Below are 18347 nucleotides of genomic sequence, written 5' to 3'. Positions count from 1 at the left end.
GCTCTGTCTCTCTCGCACTCATGGGGCGTGTCGTGAAGGTGGGAGAGAGACAGAGCGACGAAAACGACTCTCGGAATCAGTCTGGGGCCCTGCGGGGCGCGGCGGCCAAGGCATCGGCTTTATCGGCAACGTGCCGGATAAGGGCTATGGGCAGCCGAGGGCGGGGAAATGAGATGACGCGCTCAATCAGCCTTCTCGCCGGCGGGGTGGGGCGGCCGCCGTGGCCGGGGGAGCATCGGGGCGCCGGGCCGGCATGGCCGAGGGCAGGGCGGGCGGCCATCACCATGACGGCCCGCTTTGGCTGGAACAAGAGCCGAATCGACATTGACGTCCCGGTAATCAGTGCGCGGTGGCGCCGTCCTTTGTGTGGCGATGGTGCACTCTGTCTCACTCTGTCTCACTCTGCCTCGCTCTGTCTGCCGGGCGAGACCGCGTGCGGTGCGGCGCCGGCCGTGCCACCACCAGAGGCGCCGGCATGGTAGGCAACCCAACCGACTCGCGCGACGAGCGGGCCTGTCGCTGCTAGGCGTGGGCCTTGTAGAAGAGGAGAAAGGTAAACGAAAGCAACTCAGAGAAGACGAAGACAGCGGGCTTGGTACTTTTCTAAAAAGCTTTATTCCATGTCTTTTTTTTTCATTTTTGTTTTGTTCAGTTGCTGCAATACTTTGGCAAACAGGAAAAGTCCGTACCGCTGCTGGGTGCACAACAAAGTCACTAGGCGTCAGCGCGTCAGCAGTGTCAGAGCACAGCGTTCAGAGGGGGAGCACTTCACTGTGCCAAGGTGTTTCTTGGCAAACACACACAGGCTGAGGAGGCGTGGGGGAACACGTAACACAGTGCTGCCAGTCCCACGCAGCTGACAAGGTGGCCGACGTGTTTGGGCCGCCGCCAGCGGGGCTAGGGTTGCCACCCCCGACGCCTGGCGGGGCGGGGCGCCACAGTGGGCCAGAAGACAGGTGGAGGCCGTCAAAGTCCCGGACGCGTTTTGAGCTCCAGTGTCGCCAAATGGGACTCGAACCGAACGTGTGACCCCACCAATGGATAGCTCTCCGAGCGAGGAATCCATTGGTGGGGTCACACGTTCTGTTCGAGTCCCATTTAGCGACTCTGTAGCTCAAAACGCGTCCGGGATTTCGGCCGCCGGTGCCGGTCTTCTGGCTGGGCGGGCGCCCCGAGGGCCGCCCTAGGCGGTGCCGCCGTTGACGAAGGCGGTGGTGACGAGCGTGGTGCCGGTGCGCTGGCGGCGCGTGATGGTGCGCTGGATGGTGCGGGCCTTGCTGGCGCGGCGCGGCTGCATCGTGCCGCTGCTCGTCAGCAGGCTGTTGGAGGATCGTCTCCGGCGGCCGCCACGCAGCAGCCAGCCCAGGTAGCGCTGGAACTTTTTGCGGAACATGCCGCTCACGCAGTACAGCGCCACGGGGTTGGCGCACGAGTTGAGGAACTTGAGGCAGAACGCTGCAACGGCAAAGCCAGTCACCCTTTTACGAGACGTCGCTCCAAACACAGGAAGGGTGTCCAAATTAATTACCTACCGCATATTCTGAAGTAGTTCCAAAAACTGTTGAAGTTCTCCCTCGAGTCCGGGGCGCAGTGGAACCACAGCGCGAAGATCTGATGCGGCGTGAAGCAGGCCCAGAAGACCAGCACGAAGGCCAGCACCATCTTGGCCACCTTCCGGCGCGCGCGAACCTGGAACAGCAATCGGGCCGTTCAAGTGGGGAGTCTTTTATTGGCGCCGCGTTTGAAATGATCGATATGATTGGGCAGCCAGCGCTGGCGCCGTTTCCAGTCGACTGCGGGGCCATCGGGCCATCGGGTCATCGAAACCCAGGCGCGGGGCCTCCCCCACGCGCCCATCGTCTTCCAAAGGAGAGTCCCGATGCCAATACCCTTCCAATTACGCGGCCAGACTACCCGTCACCTCAAACAGGGCCCCACCCCGAGCAGCCGAGGCGGCCGAGTCATTTCGCCAATCTGTCTCCGTCACGCTCACGGGGCTCTCCAAGGGGCGGAGAGGGACAGAGTGTCAAACCGATGTCCTGATTCGCTCGGCTGAGGGCTCCACGAGTCGCATTCGAACTCGTGGGGCGCGGTGCTGACAGTCCGATGCGGTCACGTGGGAAAGGGCAGGGCGTACCAGAAGGTGTGAGAAGGCCCGGGCCGGGCGCGATCTGCGTCTCACCCCGTTCTGCTGTGTGTTTTCCCGTCTTTTTTGCCGGGGCGTCGGTGTGTGTTTTGGACGCGCGTTCTCTCCGGCTGCGCCGTTTTACCAATGGATGGTAGCGCAGCTTGCACAGCTGGAGTCTACTGTTACAAGTTGGCAGCGGGTCTCAACCCATGTGGGCCGCTGTGCCGCCGCGGGGGTGCTATCCATACATCTCTCAGGCAGAGCGACAAAAAAGAGAAGGAGAAGCTACTTTGAAACGCGTGCCACGCGGCGCTGCGGTCCTCCAGGCCACCGTCAAACGGCCCGCTGGCCCGCTGTAGTTTGTTGTTGTTTATTCACGCGTCCGGCGCGCGGCTGCGGTGCGCTCTTTCCGCGCTTTGATGTCGAATCGGCCCGAAAAAGAGGCGGAAAATTGGGGGCTCGAACCACTGACCTGGCGGTTACGGGCCGGGTGGTGGCCCTCCTGCTCGCCGGGCAGCGTGGCCGCGCTCTGGAACAGGCGCTGCGCCATGAGCGCGTAGAAGACGAAGATGATGGTGAGCGGCACGGCGTAGTAGATGACGCACTGGTACACCGCCATCTTGCAGCTCCACTCCATGGGGAAGGGGAAGCAGGCGACGTAGTGGTCGCCCTTCACGCACGCGGGGTGGTCGATCTCCTTCATCTGCAGCAGGTGGTAGAGAGACAGTGACGGTCTGGAGGTACTGGAGCGCCGCGGCGGGGATGCCGTGTACCCACCGGGATGAGGAAGGCGTTGAGGGCGACGGGCATGGCGCAGCCCAGCGCCACGATCCAGATGGCCACGGAGCTGACGGCACTCCAGCGCACGGCCGCGGACCTGCCGCCGGAACGCGCGCGCATCGGGTACACGACGGGGAAGTAGCGGGCGGCCGACAGGGCCGTGAGCGTGAACACGGACACGCCGATGGACAGCTCCTTGACGGTCTCGGACAGCCGGCACACGATGAGGCCGAAGGGCCAGTACGGCACGATGTAGATGACCCACACGAAGGGCACGGCCGTCAGGATGACCAGCAGGTCACCGCACGCCAAGCTGGAACATCACCAAGTGCGTGTCACCGTGGCTGCGTGGGCTAGGGCGTCGATTTCACAAGCTAAAATACCGGGTTCAAATACCCTCCGCGCCCTCGGCTTTTTTTGTCGATTTCTATTGGTTCCGCACCTGAAAATGAAGGTGTTGGGCTCGTTGCGCATGTTGCGGTCGCTGACGAACATGCAGATGAGGGTGCCGTTGCCCAGCACGCCGACGAGGAAGATGATGGCGAAGATGACGGGCACGAAGTACGTCTCGGGCCGCTCTTCGTACGGGATCTCCGGGCACGGCTCCGAGGTGCTCAGGTTGGCCCAGTCCGAGAAGTTGCCCCACGGGGTGGGGGACGCCAGGGACCCGTTCGGGACCGCGGCCAACCTGTAGAAGTGGTCGACCTGCAACAGAGCGGCGGAGGCGTGATCATCCCCAAGCGTGGAGGATAGCGGCAGGCGACAACAGACTCCTCTTCGCCCACGTGGAGGTCATGAATATTAGACACCGTTCAATCGACTCAAGCCGCTGCGTCCTTGTTGGCGACCCAGTTCCCGAGCCGAAAAAAACATGTGTGCAGTCAGAGTGTGTGTATGTACGTGTGTCTACTCTGGGCATCAAGGCTCGCGGTGGAGGGCGGGCCGGCGGCCGGGGGGAGGCAACGAGTTTATACGGCAGTGTGTAGGGACGCTGCACGCTCCCCCACGCCGACAAGGTCGCCCGGCGGAGCCATGTCGGGGAGGCTCGTCGGCGGCCTCGCGTAGGGCGGCCCTCCTGTCTCTCTCGCACCCCCGGGCGCCACAGCCAGGGCACAGCCGCCCCGCCGATGCGACTCCTCTCACGTCTTAACGGCCGAGTCATAAACGCGGCAAAAACAACGGGCCCGCAAATATTTACGGGCGAGGCAGCAACTGGCTTGAGAGAGAGAGGGAGAGAGAGAGAGAGAGAGAGAGAGCTGTGTACTCATCAGCGCGATCCCCGACGTCGGATCCGAGCCGTCGGGGTAAATAGCGTCGCCGGCAATCGCAACGGCGCAAACGGGTGAAGGCAACTATGCCACCTCGATGCTCAAGGAGGGAGCCAAGCGGGGCGGAGACAGAGCGCGCCAGGAAGTTGCTCGCAAAAGTTTGGGCGGTTTTTCAAACTCCCCGCCGGCGATAATGACGGCCATCGTTGGCGCGCTCCCAAACAAGTCGCGAAAAAAAAAGAGAGAAAAGAGGAGGAAAAAAAGGAGACACGCGGGGGTGACGACGCGCGCAGGTGCGGTCGGAAGTTTTTCATTTGAATTTCCCGCGCGACGCTCGTCATGCCACCCCGGTTTGGCGCCAAAAGTGGATTCGCAGGGCGGAGGGCGAAGGCGAAGGTGCCCGAACAAGTAGTCATCGAATGATTTTCCGTCTCGCGGGACCGAAGCCTCGCGCGCGGTGTGGCGTGGCCCGGCGTGGCTGCGTCTCATCTCGCTGCCTTCTGAAGCTGTCAAGTTAGTGACTCGACTCGACTCGACGGCCACACAGCGGGCCGCCTCGGGGCCGCCCGTTCGGCGTGCGGATGCGCGCCCTGCGTGCTGCGCGCTGCTCCCGCTGCTCGCCGCGCACCGCTGCCGCCGGAACGGAAAATGAGTTTCACGCGTGTCATCCATCAGCGAAATGAGGTTGCCGTTGCTGGTGCCGCTGGTGCGTACCGCAGGGAGTCTCCTCGCTGGAGTCGGAGGCAGTCTACAAAACATCCCTTGCTATTGGGATGCCCTTTACCGGCGAGCGGAATGTCAATATGGCGCAGACGAGGGCTTCGTTTGTTTGCACCCCTTTCCCTTTCCATTTCTTTCCTTCTTTTATTTCCCGGCCCTTTGTGCTGCGCTGGAGCGTGAGCGGCGGGGCTCCGCGGAGTTCTGTGGTCTCGGCGCCGTACTTTGGATGCCCAAGTCGGTCGCAAGGATTTCGCCGGCCAAATATTCCGCCCGGCTCGGCTGGTATTCGAACCCGGGGCCGCGCCACGTCAAAGCTTAGCATTTCCCCCCCTTTTTTTACTGCCTCGGGAGGAGCAGCGGTAGTTATAGGAAGCCTGCTTGCTGTCCGCCCACGCCTCCACGCCGCGGCGGCGGCAGGGCGCCGGCAGGGGGAGTTGGGGTTGCAAGGCGCCTACATCATGCCGAGGCCCTGCCGGAGACTGGGCAGGCCAGCACGCTCATTCCGAGAGCCGTCGCTCTGTCTCTCTCGCACTCATGGGGCGTCCCGTGCAGGTGCGAGAGAGACAGAGCGACGACTCTCGGAACCAGTCTCCAGGCCCGGGGAAGGCGGAAGGCGGTGGAGTGCCGCCCCCGGACGGGACGCCGCCCCCGGGGGCGGCAAAGTGCAGCGCCGCCCGGCAGGCCCGCCTGGCCTGGCCCGCCTGGCCCGGCATAACAAGTATGTCCCGGAGCAGGCCGGCGAGGCCCCCACTTCGACGAGCCGGCAGGCCTTCGCTCCAAAAACACGGTCATAAATTAGGCTGCCTTCTATTGTGGTGCGCCGAAAAAGTTGTAGGAATTAATAACGTGTCTAGAGGAGTCCGCCCCACCCCACCCCGTTAGGGCTGTGGGGCGCGATGTGGCGGCGGTCTGGAGACGCGACTCGGTTTGTTGCGCTTTCTCATGTTTTTATCGGCTCGTAAAGACCACGCGATGCGGCCAACGCGCTAGGAATGCCTCCCCCACCCCTCCACCCACCCCGCCGCTCCCTCCGCCACCAACCACACGCACGCGCGCTCGCACACACACACACACACACACACACACTCACACAGTGACTGCTGTAAACTTATTTTTTCGCTTCCTGCTCCCCGGATATGGCGAGGCCGTCTTGGAGGATGAAAGGACGACGACGGGGAGGGCCAATAAGGGTGCGGGACGAGCCTCGGCAACTGCCAAGCCGCCAAGCGAACAGATAACCTCGTACACGTCGCCCTGGCCGTTCCTTCGGGTTCCCTTCGGGTTCCTTCGGGTTCCCTTCGGGGTTTCCTCGGCGGGGCCGCGCCGCAACAGGTGCGGGGGCCGCGGAGGACAAGAGGGGCCTGTCACCGCGTCGTCGTCCTGGCGGTGCTGGCGGCGTGATGACGACCAGCTCCTCGCCGCCAAGAGGTCGCCGCGCTGCATATTTCATGACGACGTCGTGCTCCTATGCAAATGTGGCGGCAGCCCGGCAGCGCGGCGACAGCATCCGCGCTCGCAGCACGCGGCACGCCCGGAGCGCCCGACGGACAGAGGGTAGGCCGCCACGCAGCACAGCGGCGCGCTGCAGCACGGGGGTGGCCTACCCCGCAGGCGGCCGGCCCCGCCAGCCTCGCCAGCCTCGCCAGCCCCGCCGGAGGGCGACGGCGGCGGCCTCGAAGTCCATCCTGGCACCGTGCCGTGGTCGTCGGGCCGCCGGGCCGTCGGGCGGACAGTGACGAGCGTGTGTGTGTCCAGAACGTCCAGGCCAGCCCCGGGCCCAGGCGCAAGCCCCGAGGAGATGGAGATAACCCTCGGACCCCCCTTTTCTTTATTATTTTTTTTGCGAGACAGGTCCGGCGCCGGCGGCACATTTCTAAAAGAGAGGGCCTTCCTGCCAACCCCTTTTCTCTCTCTCACGCACACTTACACACACACTGGTGGACGCACGCACACACTGTGTGCTCGAGCCGCGCGCGTCACTCAGGCTCCCCCCCCCCCTCCGAGATGTCCCTTGATACGGTGTCCATTATTTGATGGAGGAGGGCGAGGTTGTGCCAGGAACGTCCGGGGAACGTCCCCCGCGTCTTCCACGCCCCTTACCGTGGGCTGTATCTGGACAGATAAGTTGAATCAAAATGCCCGCAGGAGAGGATATTTTAAAAAATATAGCGACTTTTTTAAGTTTGTTTCTGGCGGAAAAAACACGGTTTTTTTTGTTGCGAGAGTGGAGGGGTGGGAAAGGAGGGAGACGGAAGCGTCTGCTGAGGGGCTGAGAGCGGCGACAATCGTTGCGCGCCTGGCCGACCTGGCCGCACGTCTGCCATCGTGAATGGGCCCTGATTGGCCTGCAGAGCGATTCCGGAATCGTCTCTCCATCTCTCTCTGACTCTCTCGCACCCGCGGAGCGAGAGAGGGACGGAGTGACAAGACGGAGCGGGACTGGCTCGGAATCAGCCCTCTGAAGCCTTATTGCAAGGTAGCTGCCGGGTGCTTTGGCTCACACCAAAAAAATTGAAGAAGTATTTCCTTTTGTCGAAAGCACTTATTGCTTTTTGCGGTGGTGGCGGCGGTCGCGGTGGAGGGGTAGTAAGTGAGGGTGGGACGACGCGAAGCTAATTCGGCGGAGCAGATGGAAGTCTGCAGTACGTTACCCGCCAGGCCGCCAAACGCAGAGGGGTGGCGAAACGAAGCGAAACGCACAGCAGAGCAGACTGAAAATCGTTTGATAATATCCTGCTCCTCTCTCCCCCTCTCTCCCCCCCCCCTCTCCCCCTCTGCCCTCTGACTCCCGATCGCGCGGCGTGTCCCTGGGGGATGCTCCTGATAATGACAGATGGGCACAAAGACAACCGGGGCCGAGCAAAACGAAACGCTATGCGTGCCGCCCGGTCGCGCACACCTTTTGCCGCGTGCCTCTCGTGCCCTCGTCCTCTCCCTCCGCCGTGCCGCCGTGCCGCCGTGCCCGTCCGCCACGCCGCAGCCGATTCGACTTTGGCGCCCATTGTGTCACGGCAGCGCGGCAGCGCGGCAGTGCTCACTGTTCGCCGACTTTTCAATCCCCCGTATTGGTTTCGCTGCCGGCTGCTGCCCTGCCCCCTCTCCAATTCGATATTAATTACTCCAACTTTGGAGCCGTGCGACAATGCGTCCGTTCCGTCCGTTCCGCGCTCCCGCGCCAAAAGTCACCGCCTTGCCAATGGCAGGGACTCGTTACTAATCACCGCCCGCGCACCGCCCGCTCCGAATGAAACTGAGCAGTTCGTTCTCGTGGCCGTTCCGCCAGGTCCACCGCCAGGTCGCGAGTTCAAACTTTTTTTGGGGGGGCCGAACTTTATTTATTTTGCCGCTTCTCCTCCATTTCTGCCATCTTTTGGGCCGTATCGCTAAACCGTCCGCAAACTCCCCCGGCAAACACGTCCGTGCCGCTCGCCCGGGGCAGCCGAGGGGTGACTCAGCGTCGCTGCGCTTCAATGCGCCGCCCAACGAATCACGGCAGTGCTGCCAACCCATTTCATCATTTCATCATTTCAATTTTAATTAATTTCGTATCCGGTGGTCCGGATCCGGGGGTCCGGACCCCTAGATCCGGATCCCCGGACCTCCGGATCCGGACCCCCGGATCCGGGCCCTCGGATCCGGACCCCCCGGATCCGAACCCTCGGATCCGGACACCCGGACCCCCGGATCCGGCCCCTCGGGTCTGGAACCCCGGATCCGGACCTCCGGATCCGGACCCCCGGACTCCCGGATCCGGACCTCCGGATCCGGACCCCCGGACTCCCGGATCCGGACCTCCGGATCCGGACCCCGGATCCAGACCCCCGGATCCGAACCCTCGGATCCAGACCCCCGGATCCGGAGTCTCGGATCCGGCCCCGCGGATCTGGAACCCCGGATCCGAACTCTCGGATACGGACCCCCGGACCCCCGGATCCGGCCCCTTGGACCCCGGGGCCCCGGGTCCGTGGGTCCGGATCCGGGGTTCCAGATCCGAAGGGCCGAATCCGGGGGTCCGGATCCGAGGGTTCGGATCCGGGGGCCCGGGCTCCGGGGGTCCGGATCTGGAGTTCCGGATCCGGTGGTCCGGATCCGGGGGGTCCGGACCCCTAGATCCGGATCCCCGGACCTCCGGATCCGGACCCCCGGATCCGGGCCCTCGGATCCGGACCCCCGGATCCGGATCCGAGGGTCCGGATCCGGAGGTCCGGATCCAGGGTCCGGATCCGGAGGTCCGGATCCAGGGTTCCAGATCCGAGGGGCCGGATCCGGGGGTCCGGATCCGAACCCTCGGATCCGGACCCCCGGATTCGGCCCTTCGGATCTGGAACCCCGGATCCGGACCCACGGACCCACGGACCCGGATCGGGGGGGTCCGGACCCCTAGATCCGGATCCCCGGACCTCCGGATCCGGACCCCCGGATCCGGGCCCTCGGATCCGGACCCCCGGATCCGGATCCGAGGGTCCGGATCCGGAGGTCCGGATCCAGAGTTCCAGATCCGAGGGGCCGGATCCGGGGGTCCGGATCCGAGGGTTCGGATCCGGGGGCCCGGGGTCAAGGGGTCCGGATCCGGAGTCTCGGATCCGGACCCCCGGATCCGGACCACCGGACCCCGGGGCCCCGGGTCCGTGGGTCCGTGGGTCCGGATCCGGGGTTCCAGATCCGAAGGGCTGAATCCGGGGGTCCGGATCCGAGGGCTCGGATCCGGGGGTCCGGATCCGGCCCCTCGAACCTGGAACCCTGGATCCGGACCCCCGGATCCGGACCCTCGGATCCGGATCCGGTGGCCCGGATCCGGCGGTCCGGATCCGGGTCTCCGGATCCGGGGGTCCGGATCCGAGGGCCCGGATCCGGGGGTCCGGATCCGGAGGTCCGGGGATCCGGATCTAGGGGTCCGGACCCCCCGGATCCGGACCACCGGATCCGGAACTCCAGATCCGGACCCCCGGAGCCCGGGCCCCCGGATCCGAACCCTCGGATCCGGACCCCCGGATTCGGCCCTTCGGATCTGGAACCCCGGATCCGGACCCACGGACCCGGGGCCCCGGGGTCCAAGGGGCCGGATCCGGGGGTCCGGGGGTCCGTATCCGAGAGTTCGGATCCGGGGTTCCAGATCCGCGGGGCCGGATCCGAGACTCCGGATCCGGGGGTCTGGATCCGAGGGTTCGGATCCGGGGGTCTGGATCCGGGGTCCGGATCCGGAGGTCCGGATCCGGGAGTCCGGGGGTCCGGATCCGGAGGTCCGGATCCGGGGTTCCAGATCCGAGGGGCCGGATCCGGGGGTCCGGATCCGAGGGTTCGGATCCGGGGGCCCGGGGTCAAGGGGTCCGGATCCGGAGTCTCGGATCCGGACCCCCGGATCCGGACCACCGGACCCCGGGGCCCCGGGTCCGTGGGTCCGTGGGTCCGGATCCGGGGTTCCAGATCCGAAGGGCCGAATCCGGGGGTCCGGATCCGAGGGTTCGGATCCGGGGGTCCGGATCCGGGGGTCCGGATCCGGGGGTCCGGATCCGGGGTTCCAGATCCGAGGGGCCGGATCCGGGGGTCCGGATCCGAGGGTTCGGATCCGGGGGCCCGGGGTCCGGGGGTCCGGATCCGGAGTTCCGTGTCGGTGGTGGTGAGCAGGCGACGAACGAGACACGAGCAGGGCATGGCGACTTTCGCGGCGCGACACGCCAGATTCAACCCCTGTCAGCAGGTCGCTCTTTTTTCCGGTTTAATTATTCAACAGTTGGCAATGGCAGCGCTGTCCAGTCCGTTATCACGTCGCCGTGGCGGGGCGGCGGAGTGGCGGAGACGCCGGCAGATTAGTCGGGACCGCTTCTGGCCGCCCTGGCCGCCCTGGCTCCCTCGGCTCCGGCACCACCTGCCATCTGGCTCTCTCTCTCTCTCTCTCTCTCTCTCTCTCTCTCTCTCTCTCTCTCTCTCTCTCCTCTCTCTCTCTCTCTGCCGCGTCTGCGCTGCCCGCTGGGGGCTGCACTACAGATTAGGCGCCACCGAAGAAAATTACCCCGCCGCGGTCCTGGCCGTGCTGGCCGTCCTGGTGAGGGCCATCTTGGCCTTGCTGACGATCGTGATAATTGCGTTACGGTGCTGATTTAGGGTTATGCGAAGCTGACAACAGCCCACCGCAAACGGGTGTTTTAGCTTGATGAATGGGGGCTGCCCGCCGTCCATGCAAATATCATCCCGGACTTGGTCGCGTGGGCGGCGGCGGGGCCGGGCGGCTCCAAAGTCTCCCGAGTTGGCTCGCGCGGTTTGGGTTTGTCTTGGTGTTGACTGCAGGCCGCGTGGGTGGGCCTTGGGGGCGCCTTCCTTCGAGGTGGCGGTGGTCCTTCTGCCAGTGCTGTGGCGGTGCTGCCCGGCCCACTCAAACGGCCCGGTCCCTCCGGGCCCTCGGCCCCAGGTTCAGGTGGCCTCCCTGATTGCACTGACTGATATCGAGTCGGGGATAGACTAATTAGCGTGGACGTTATTGGCAGAGAGAGAAAGAAGCTCTGCGAATAGTGGCGCGGCCGCCACGATCGCCCAGCGTCCCCCTCGGCGGCGACGTTGACGGATTTCCGGCACCCAAAGGGGCAGAGTTCCTCGCGGGGTCCTCGAGCGGGCCGGGCGGGGCGGGGACAGGCGACGCGAAAGAAATAAAACAAAGGGACACACAGAAGAAACTCGTGTGGTGAGGGGCGGCGGCGCCAGCTCGCTCTCTCGCTCACTCTCGCACTCTCTCCGTCACTCCCGACCGCGAGGCGAGGCGGCGGCAGAAGACAGAGCACGCTTTCAAAGGCATAGGGAGCGAGACACGCGCGCCGTCGTCGTCTCGATGGTCTTCTAGGAACCGCGCGACGCACGAAGCTCGAGATTTCAGAGTCCATACGTTTGGTTCTTCCCTTCCTTTGGCCGCCTTTGGCCCTTTGCTGTGGTGTTGCCTTGCGGCGATCCTGCCGACTTAACCTTCCCATGCATCGGGAACAAGGGCCAGCAGCCCCACCCTTCGGGAAAAAATCGAAACGGTGTTCGCGTCGTGGTCGTCTTGGTGTGAAAGTATTAGAGCGTCCTCCCCCACCCCGGCCCTACACTGGCGACACTACACTACCAGGATGGCCACTTGCCCCTAATTTATCGTCCACATAGTTAGTCGGTTTATTTTATTACAGCCCCGGTGGCGACCCCCCTCCCCCCCCCCGCCCCTCGGAAAGTGATATCAATTCATGAACAGGCCGCCGCCAAGGCTAGACCACGGCCCGTCTCCGTTTGAGGCCGCTCCTCGCTCGTCGGGGAGGCGTTCCGAGTGAATGCCAAAGCGGGCCCGTTTCGGACGCGCCCGCCCCGCCCCAAAAGGCACTGTCGGAAAGGGTATTTAAGCGACGCGCGCCTCTCGGACGCAAGCCGCCGGCGTGCTCCGTGTCGCTAGTCAAGGGTTGTCGGAGCGTGGTGGGGGCGGGGCGGGGCGTGGCGGGGCGGGGCGGGGCGGGGCGTGGCGGGGCGGGGCGGGGCGGGGCGGGGCGTGGCGGGGCGGGGCGGGGCGGGGCGGGGCGGGGCGGGGCGGGGCGCCATTGTAGCGGCCCCGGCGAAGCCCCCTCAAATAATGAACTCGAGAGGTTGTTTACTGGCGGGGAGGGTGGTGGGGACGAGAGGGGCGGGGCGGGGCGGGCCGGGAGGGGTAGGTTACTCAGCATACATACTGAGCGGTCGGGGCAGGTCGGGGCTCGGGGTGGAGGATCATGATGATGGGCCGGACTGGTTGTGTGGCGCGCGCACACACACTCGCACAGGCAGGCACACACACACACACACACACACACACTCGAGGGACGTGCTGGGCTCACGTGAGTGGGGCCCACAGCCCATGATAATCGGCACACCTGTTGACCTGCATTTGCAGTGTGCACGTGTGCAGGCCCTGGGTTTATTCCGGTTCGTCGTCCTGGTTGGTCGGTCCTGGTTGGTTGGTCCCGGCTGGAGTGGCGAATGCAGACAATGATGCTCGGGGGTTTTACAGTGCGCGCATAGCAGCGCAATGGAACTCCTCGGCGCGAAATACGATTCTCCTCCACTAATGTTCCGGCGAGCGGGAGGGGTTCGGGGTTTTGGGCGTTGGGGGTTTCGGGGTTTCGGGGTTTGCCTAATTGGACCGTTGCGCTGCGGCCGCGGTCTGCCAACACTCAGGTTCCGGCCGTCGCCCCGCCCCGCCCCGCTCCGTTACATAAGAAACCGCCGCGGCTTAGGGGCGCGTAGTCTAAAATACTACCGCAAATTTAATTGCTGGCTAATTTAACGGTCCTGAGCCCCGGCGATAAAAGTAAGGGGCTGAGAGAGGCTCGAACCTAGGACCGCCAGGACGCTGACTGCGCGAGTCTCACACTGTAAGCCATGGCCAACTGCGGACATTTCGAAAGGTGTATTATTCTTGTCTAATCGGGTTTAGACCAGGTGGTGTATCGAGTAGGTGCCTGCCGGGCCCGCGCTGGCGCCAGGGCACGCCAGGGCACGCCAGGGTGTGGCCGGTTCGGCGGCCGGTGTGTCGCCCCGACGAGATGGATGGCGGTGTTGACGGCCTCGACGGCGACGCCCGGGGATGGCAATAGCGGCCCCGGGCCGGCCAGAATGATGATACACTCGGCAATGATGTCAATGACGAGGGGGGGGGGACTTCAAAGTGGCCAGGACGGGGCGTCCTCCCCTCCGGCGTGCCGAGTGTGCCTGCCGGCCCTCCAGCCGCGACGACAGCACGACGGGGTGCTCACATTTCGTTCGTCCTGTGCCTCCGCCGCCGCCACGCCCCCGCCCCCGCTTGAGTCCGCGAACGGCAATTAAAAAGCCGCCAACGAGGGAGACACGGGAAAGCCTGCGCCTCTCGCCCTCTCGCGGGCAGCCCGCCCGGCGGGAAGGGCTACGAGGACGACGAGGACGACGAGGATGACGAGGGCGTGCTTCCGAGGGCTCAAGGACTGACTCCATGAAGGTCAGTGCCGTCGGGGCGGGGCGGGGCGCGTCGGGTTTCGCCAGCAGATACTACGCGTCGCGGTGGTCGCGGTGCTGTGGAGTCCCGCGGAATACATCAAAGTCCGGGGGGAAGTCCATCATCGTCGACCTGACCCTGGTCCAAGCCCTGGTCGCCCTGGCCCTGAACCGCTCGCTACACTGTATCGCCGCTTCGCCGCACTTGACGTCCACGCGCGACGACGGTCGTGTCCCCTCCCCTCCCCTCCCGCCGCGCCTCCAGCCTCCAGACTCCTCCAGACTCCAGGTAGACGTGCCGGGCCGGACGACACAACGGGAGGCCTCTTCTGCGGCGTGGCCTGAGAGCGCGCCACGCTGCGCGTCGCGGTGCGTCGCGGCGCGGTGGTTGTGCCCGTGAGTTGTGTGCTCTGTCTGTGTCATCGTTGTTGCCGCGTGTTTGTGTTTGTGTGTGCGTGCGTCTGTCACCTTTTCTCCCCCTCTTCCCCGACACACTCACGCACGCACCACACACACACACTGTAGTCCTTTCGCGTTCTTTCCACGCAGCGCTGATGTTTTCCTTGAGGCCGTGCACTAGCCCTCCCTGTGCGTCGCACTAATTCTATTTTTCCCGCTGCTTTGCTCTCGTCTTTGCAAGGCTTTGCTGCCGCAGACTGATCTCATTCGCTCTGTCTCTCTCGCACCTGTGCGGGTCACCCCGTCGAGTGCGAGAGAGACAGAGCGAGGGAAGCGACTCTGGGAATCACAGTCTTGCAGCCGCTGCCTTTTCTTTCGTTCCTCGTCGCGTGCGTTAGTTTGCACATTTAATTAAGACGGTGGGGCTGCGTCGGCATTCGGTACACTCACACTCACACTCACACACACACGGCGCGCGACGCCTCCGCTAGATTTGTAGCTGCAACAGCCCCTTCCTGCTTTTCTGCTTCCTCATCCCCAGCCCTTCCGGCCTCCCATCCTTGCGCTCGAGACACTCTCCCTCTCTCTCTCTCTCTCCTCCTCGGCCGTTCTCTGTGGCTCACTGAGTGATAAATAGTGGTTGAAACTCTCCGGCTGGTGATTGCACCGCACAATAACGTGCTCCAGTCTGGCCGACCCCGGCCCGCCCCAGCCCGCCCCAGCCCGCCCCAGCCCGCCCCAGCCCGCACCAGCCCGCCCCAGCCCTCGCACGCGATGCGGAACTAACTCTCACCACACACTCGCGCGCGGCGAGGTCCGCGACAGCAGTCTGATTCCGAACAAGGGCTTTCGTCGCTCTGTCTCTCTCTCTCGTGGGGTAAGCGAGAGGGAGGGAGAGGGAGGAGACAGCGAAGAGGCAGCAGGCGGGCCGAGGCGGGCGGGGGAACGGAGGGCCGTTGTGTTCCGTTTTAAATGACCCCCCAGCGCCCCAGCCACGGCCCCAGCGCCGCGCGAAGGCGTTGCAGGCCCTGCACAGAGTGCCGCAGTTTCAAGCCCTAACTCATTGCAGCCAACCGACACGCAAAAAAAAATATTTTTAGATTCCTAACAGAGACGGCTTTTGGACAAATCTCGAGTTGTCGTCGCCGCCGCCTTCTCCTTAGCGCCGTTTCGCGAAATCACTCGAACAGCGATGCTTCGACGACCAGCAAATTGACACATTTGGCGCGTCACTTCACGAAAAAAAAATCGGTTGGGTTTGGTCGAAGGGATCGACAAACTACAGGTCCGACTAACCAAGGACAACAGGTAGACCAAATCAGGTCAAAATGGCGTCAAATGATGTCAAAATAAAAATAGTCACTAAGCCATTGCCATGGCTACGAGCAAAACTCCCTTTCCCGCGTTTTTCTGAATCGTCTTCCTGGAGCGGCAGTGGCAGTCGGCCCGGCGTGGCCCTGGTGACGCTTCGGGCTGAGTGACGCGCGCGGAAATGATACCGCCCTCTTTTTTCGGGACTCCCCGCGCCATTTTTTACGACTTTTTCTCGCGTATTTGGCATGAGCTAGATGGACCGTTAATGGTGCAGCAGCGCGCCTCGGCGCGGCGCGGCTCGGCACGGCTCGGCAGCGCGATGTTTGATTCACAGCGCACCCCGCGTTCCTTCCTTCCGGTCAGCCCAGCCCGGCCCAGCCCGGCCCAGCCAGCCAAAGAAACAGAAAAAAGACCATCTTTTTCCACAACAATAACAACATCGATATTCTTACGAATCCGCACATTTATTTGTTCGTGCGGCATAGTGGTTTGCCCGCAATAATGTGGGGCGAGTCGGGCCGGGCGACACGAAGTCCACGAAGTTGGCGGAACTTGGTAAATCTCCTCGTCGTCGACTTGGTGACTTGGTCTCAGTCTGACTTTTCCGAACAGAAAATAGCGCCCCGAGGAAAGCGTCTGGCCGCGCGGCGGCGGCGCGCGCTAGCCCCCATTTTATGGCTCGGGCCGCTCGGGCCGCTCGGGCCGTCGCGGGGTAGACTGACATGCGGCACGGCACGGCACGGCAACGGGGTGAGTTGGACACGGCAGCGCGCTGCTTCGCGCCCCTCGCTATTAATTAAGGAATTAAGAACGGACTGTTTAATAGAGGAGGAAGGAGGAGGAGTCGAGTTGGATCAACACTGCGCGCCGCGCGGCGGCGACGACGCGGTCCGGTTTCGCTTCGCCCCCGACTTCCGGCGAAGCGGCGGCAAGCGGTCGGTCCACTGTCTGTCTCTCTCGCACCGCCACGGCTCGCCCCGTGAGTGCGAGAGAGACAGAGGGAGGCGGCTCGGCACCAGCCTGCAGGCACCCTAATGAGAGAGAAAGCCTGCGAGCATGGCAGCCAGGCGGCACGGCAGCCCTTAGCGAGAAAGGAAAGGAGACGTCTACCTTGCCAGCGCGCCACCGCCTTGGCCGCCGCGCCGCCGCGCCGCGCGGTGTGGGTTCTCGGCTTCATGAATCTGCCGTGTTTCTGGCGGTTTCTGGAGGCCGCGGTCTGCCAGGGCTCTGCCTCCCCGTCAACAATAACAGGCCGCGGCTCAAGGCGCACCTCGGTAACAGCGTCGCCGCGTCCTCCAGCGAGGCTAGAGCGAGGAGGAAGAAGCGCGCTGCTAATTTATGGAAAAAAGAGAGAGGGAAGGGCCCGGGGGGAAAACAGTGCCGTGGGGTCCGTGGGGGGAAAGCAACTAGCGTTGAATTTTTCATGTTCACCCTCGTGACGCCTCTCTCCTTATTTATTTACGTTTTAATCTCCGCTTTTAAGGTTTTTAAAAATTTGATTTTGTGTCGTTTTTGTTGTTTCGGTGTGAAAAGTTTCTCGATCGTTTTTCACTGTGCACCTAATTTTGGCCCAGTTTGCCCCCCCCCTCCTCTCTCTTTAATGCGATCGTCTGGGGATTCGAATGCGAAAGGCAAGGCGGCGGCGCGCGGCGCAAGTTTGTTAACGGGTGTCTTGTGTCTTTGCCGGCGGGGGGAGTTGGCCGTTGGCCGGGCCGGGGGAGTGGGGCCGAGTGGAGCACTGAGCAGCCTGGGAGCTTGGACAACTGCCTTTGCCCGCTCGCCACGCTCGCCACCTCCACTTCACCTGTTGTTGGCCCAAGTCATTCCGACGTTTACAATCGCCGGGTGTCTCCAGTCTCCCCCTCCCCTCCGCACCACTGCCATGTTTAGTGGGCCTTCAACCTGCCCGCTCTGTCTGCGATGCATAAAAAAAATGTCTGTCACAAAAACTTAAAATTTTTCTTTAAAAAAATTTAAACTTTCGTTTTTTGATCGATTAAGCGAGGTGTATTATCTGTCCTGCTGTGCTGCCTGCCTGGTTGTACCGTTGTACTCACCAGGTCCTCCATGGTAGCGGTGCTAGACTGCTAGACGGGACGCTCGCGCCTTACAACCCTTCCATCCCGGACGCCCCGGACGCCCCGGGCACCTGTTGTGGGAGCTTCGCCCCGGAGCGCGTCAGCCTCCGGGGAAGATCTGCGCGCAGGACCATCGCCGTCGACGCATTCCGCGCACTGTCTCTCTCTGTCGCACTCTCGCTGCACTCTCTCGTCTCTGCCCCACTGTTGCACTGAGTGGCACTGTCGCGTGTCCGTGCTCGCTGTGTTGGCGCTTCGCGCGTGGCGCCTCGCGACGCGGTGGACACGGGTGAGTGCCGGCTGCCGGTTCCGGGGTGTCTGGACCAATGGACCAGTCGCGGCGTCTCTGGACGCGCGGCGAGCTCGCGAGGCGAGCGCCCGGCCCGGCGGGCCTTTCAAACACACCCCCACGGCCTCGGCGCGGGCGCGCTCGGCGCCTTGGTGGTGGAGGGGCGCGCAGCCCGCCGTCGCGCAGCGCGAAGCTTGGCGCAGCCCCCCACGCACCCACGGGACCAGGGACCCCCTGCCTGCCCTGAGTCGGGAGTAGAGTCCCACGCGTTCGCGATGCGATACCCCCCGCCCTCAGAGAACCTACAGACCTACAGCAACCCCCGGACCTTCCCCTGCGTCCCACTGGTCCCACGTGTAGTGTGGACTTGTTGCTTTCCAACGTCGGTGAGCCCCGTCGGGACGGGCACACCT

At 63.8% G+C, this 18347-nt stretch overlaps 1 protein-coding gene across 1 annotated transcript; it reads right to left on the bottom strand.

Annotated features, from left to right (window-relative positions):
* Positions 1 to 1183: 1183 nt before the first annotated feature.
* On the bottom strand, positions 1184 to 17974 carry LOC117647406 (neuropeptide CCHamide-1 receptor-like). Its single transcript, XM_034389133.1, has 6 exons — positions 17625 to 17974; positions 3351 to 3613; positions 2906 to 3221; positions 2601 to 2831; positions 1533 to 1689; positions 1184 to 1455 (listed from the first exon to the last, which is right to left on the bottom strand). Exons 1-6 carry the CDS (start codon positions 17634 to 17636, stop codon positions 1184 to 1186), a joined length of 1251 nt encoding a protein of 416 aa, XP_034245024.1. The 5' UTR covers positions 17637 to 17974.
* Positions 17975 to 18347: the final 373 nt, after the last annotated feature.

This window comes from Thrips palmi, unplaced genomic scaffold, assembly GCF_012932325.1.
Source record: "Thrips palmi isolate BJ-2018 unplaced genomic scaffold, TpBJ-2018v1 HiC_scaffold_2, whole genome shotgun sequence".
Classification (NCBI taxonomy): domain Eukaryota; kingdom Metazoa; phylum Arthropoda; class Insecta; order Thysanoptera; family Thripidae; genus Thrips; species Thrips palmi.
This window is presented reverse-complemented; position numbering and strand designations above follow the sequence as displayed.

Coding starts and splice junctions, on each gene's coding strand:
- LOC117647406 (XM_034389133.1), bottom strand. Junction 2,832..2,905: donor TCAACGCCTTCCTCATCCCG/GTGGGTACACGG, acceptor CACCTGCTGCAG/ATGAAGGAGATCGACCACCC. Junction 1,690..2,600: donor ACCCGGCCCGTAACCGCCAG/GTCAGTGGTTCG, acceptor TTGCTGTTCCAG/GTTCGCGCGCGCCGGAAGGT.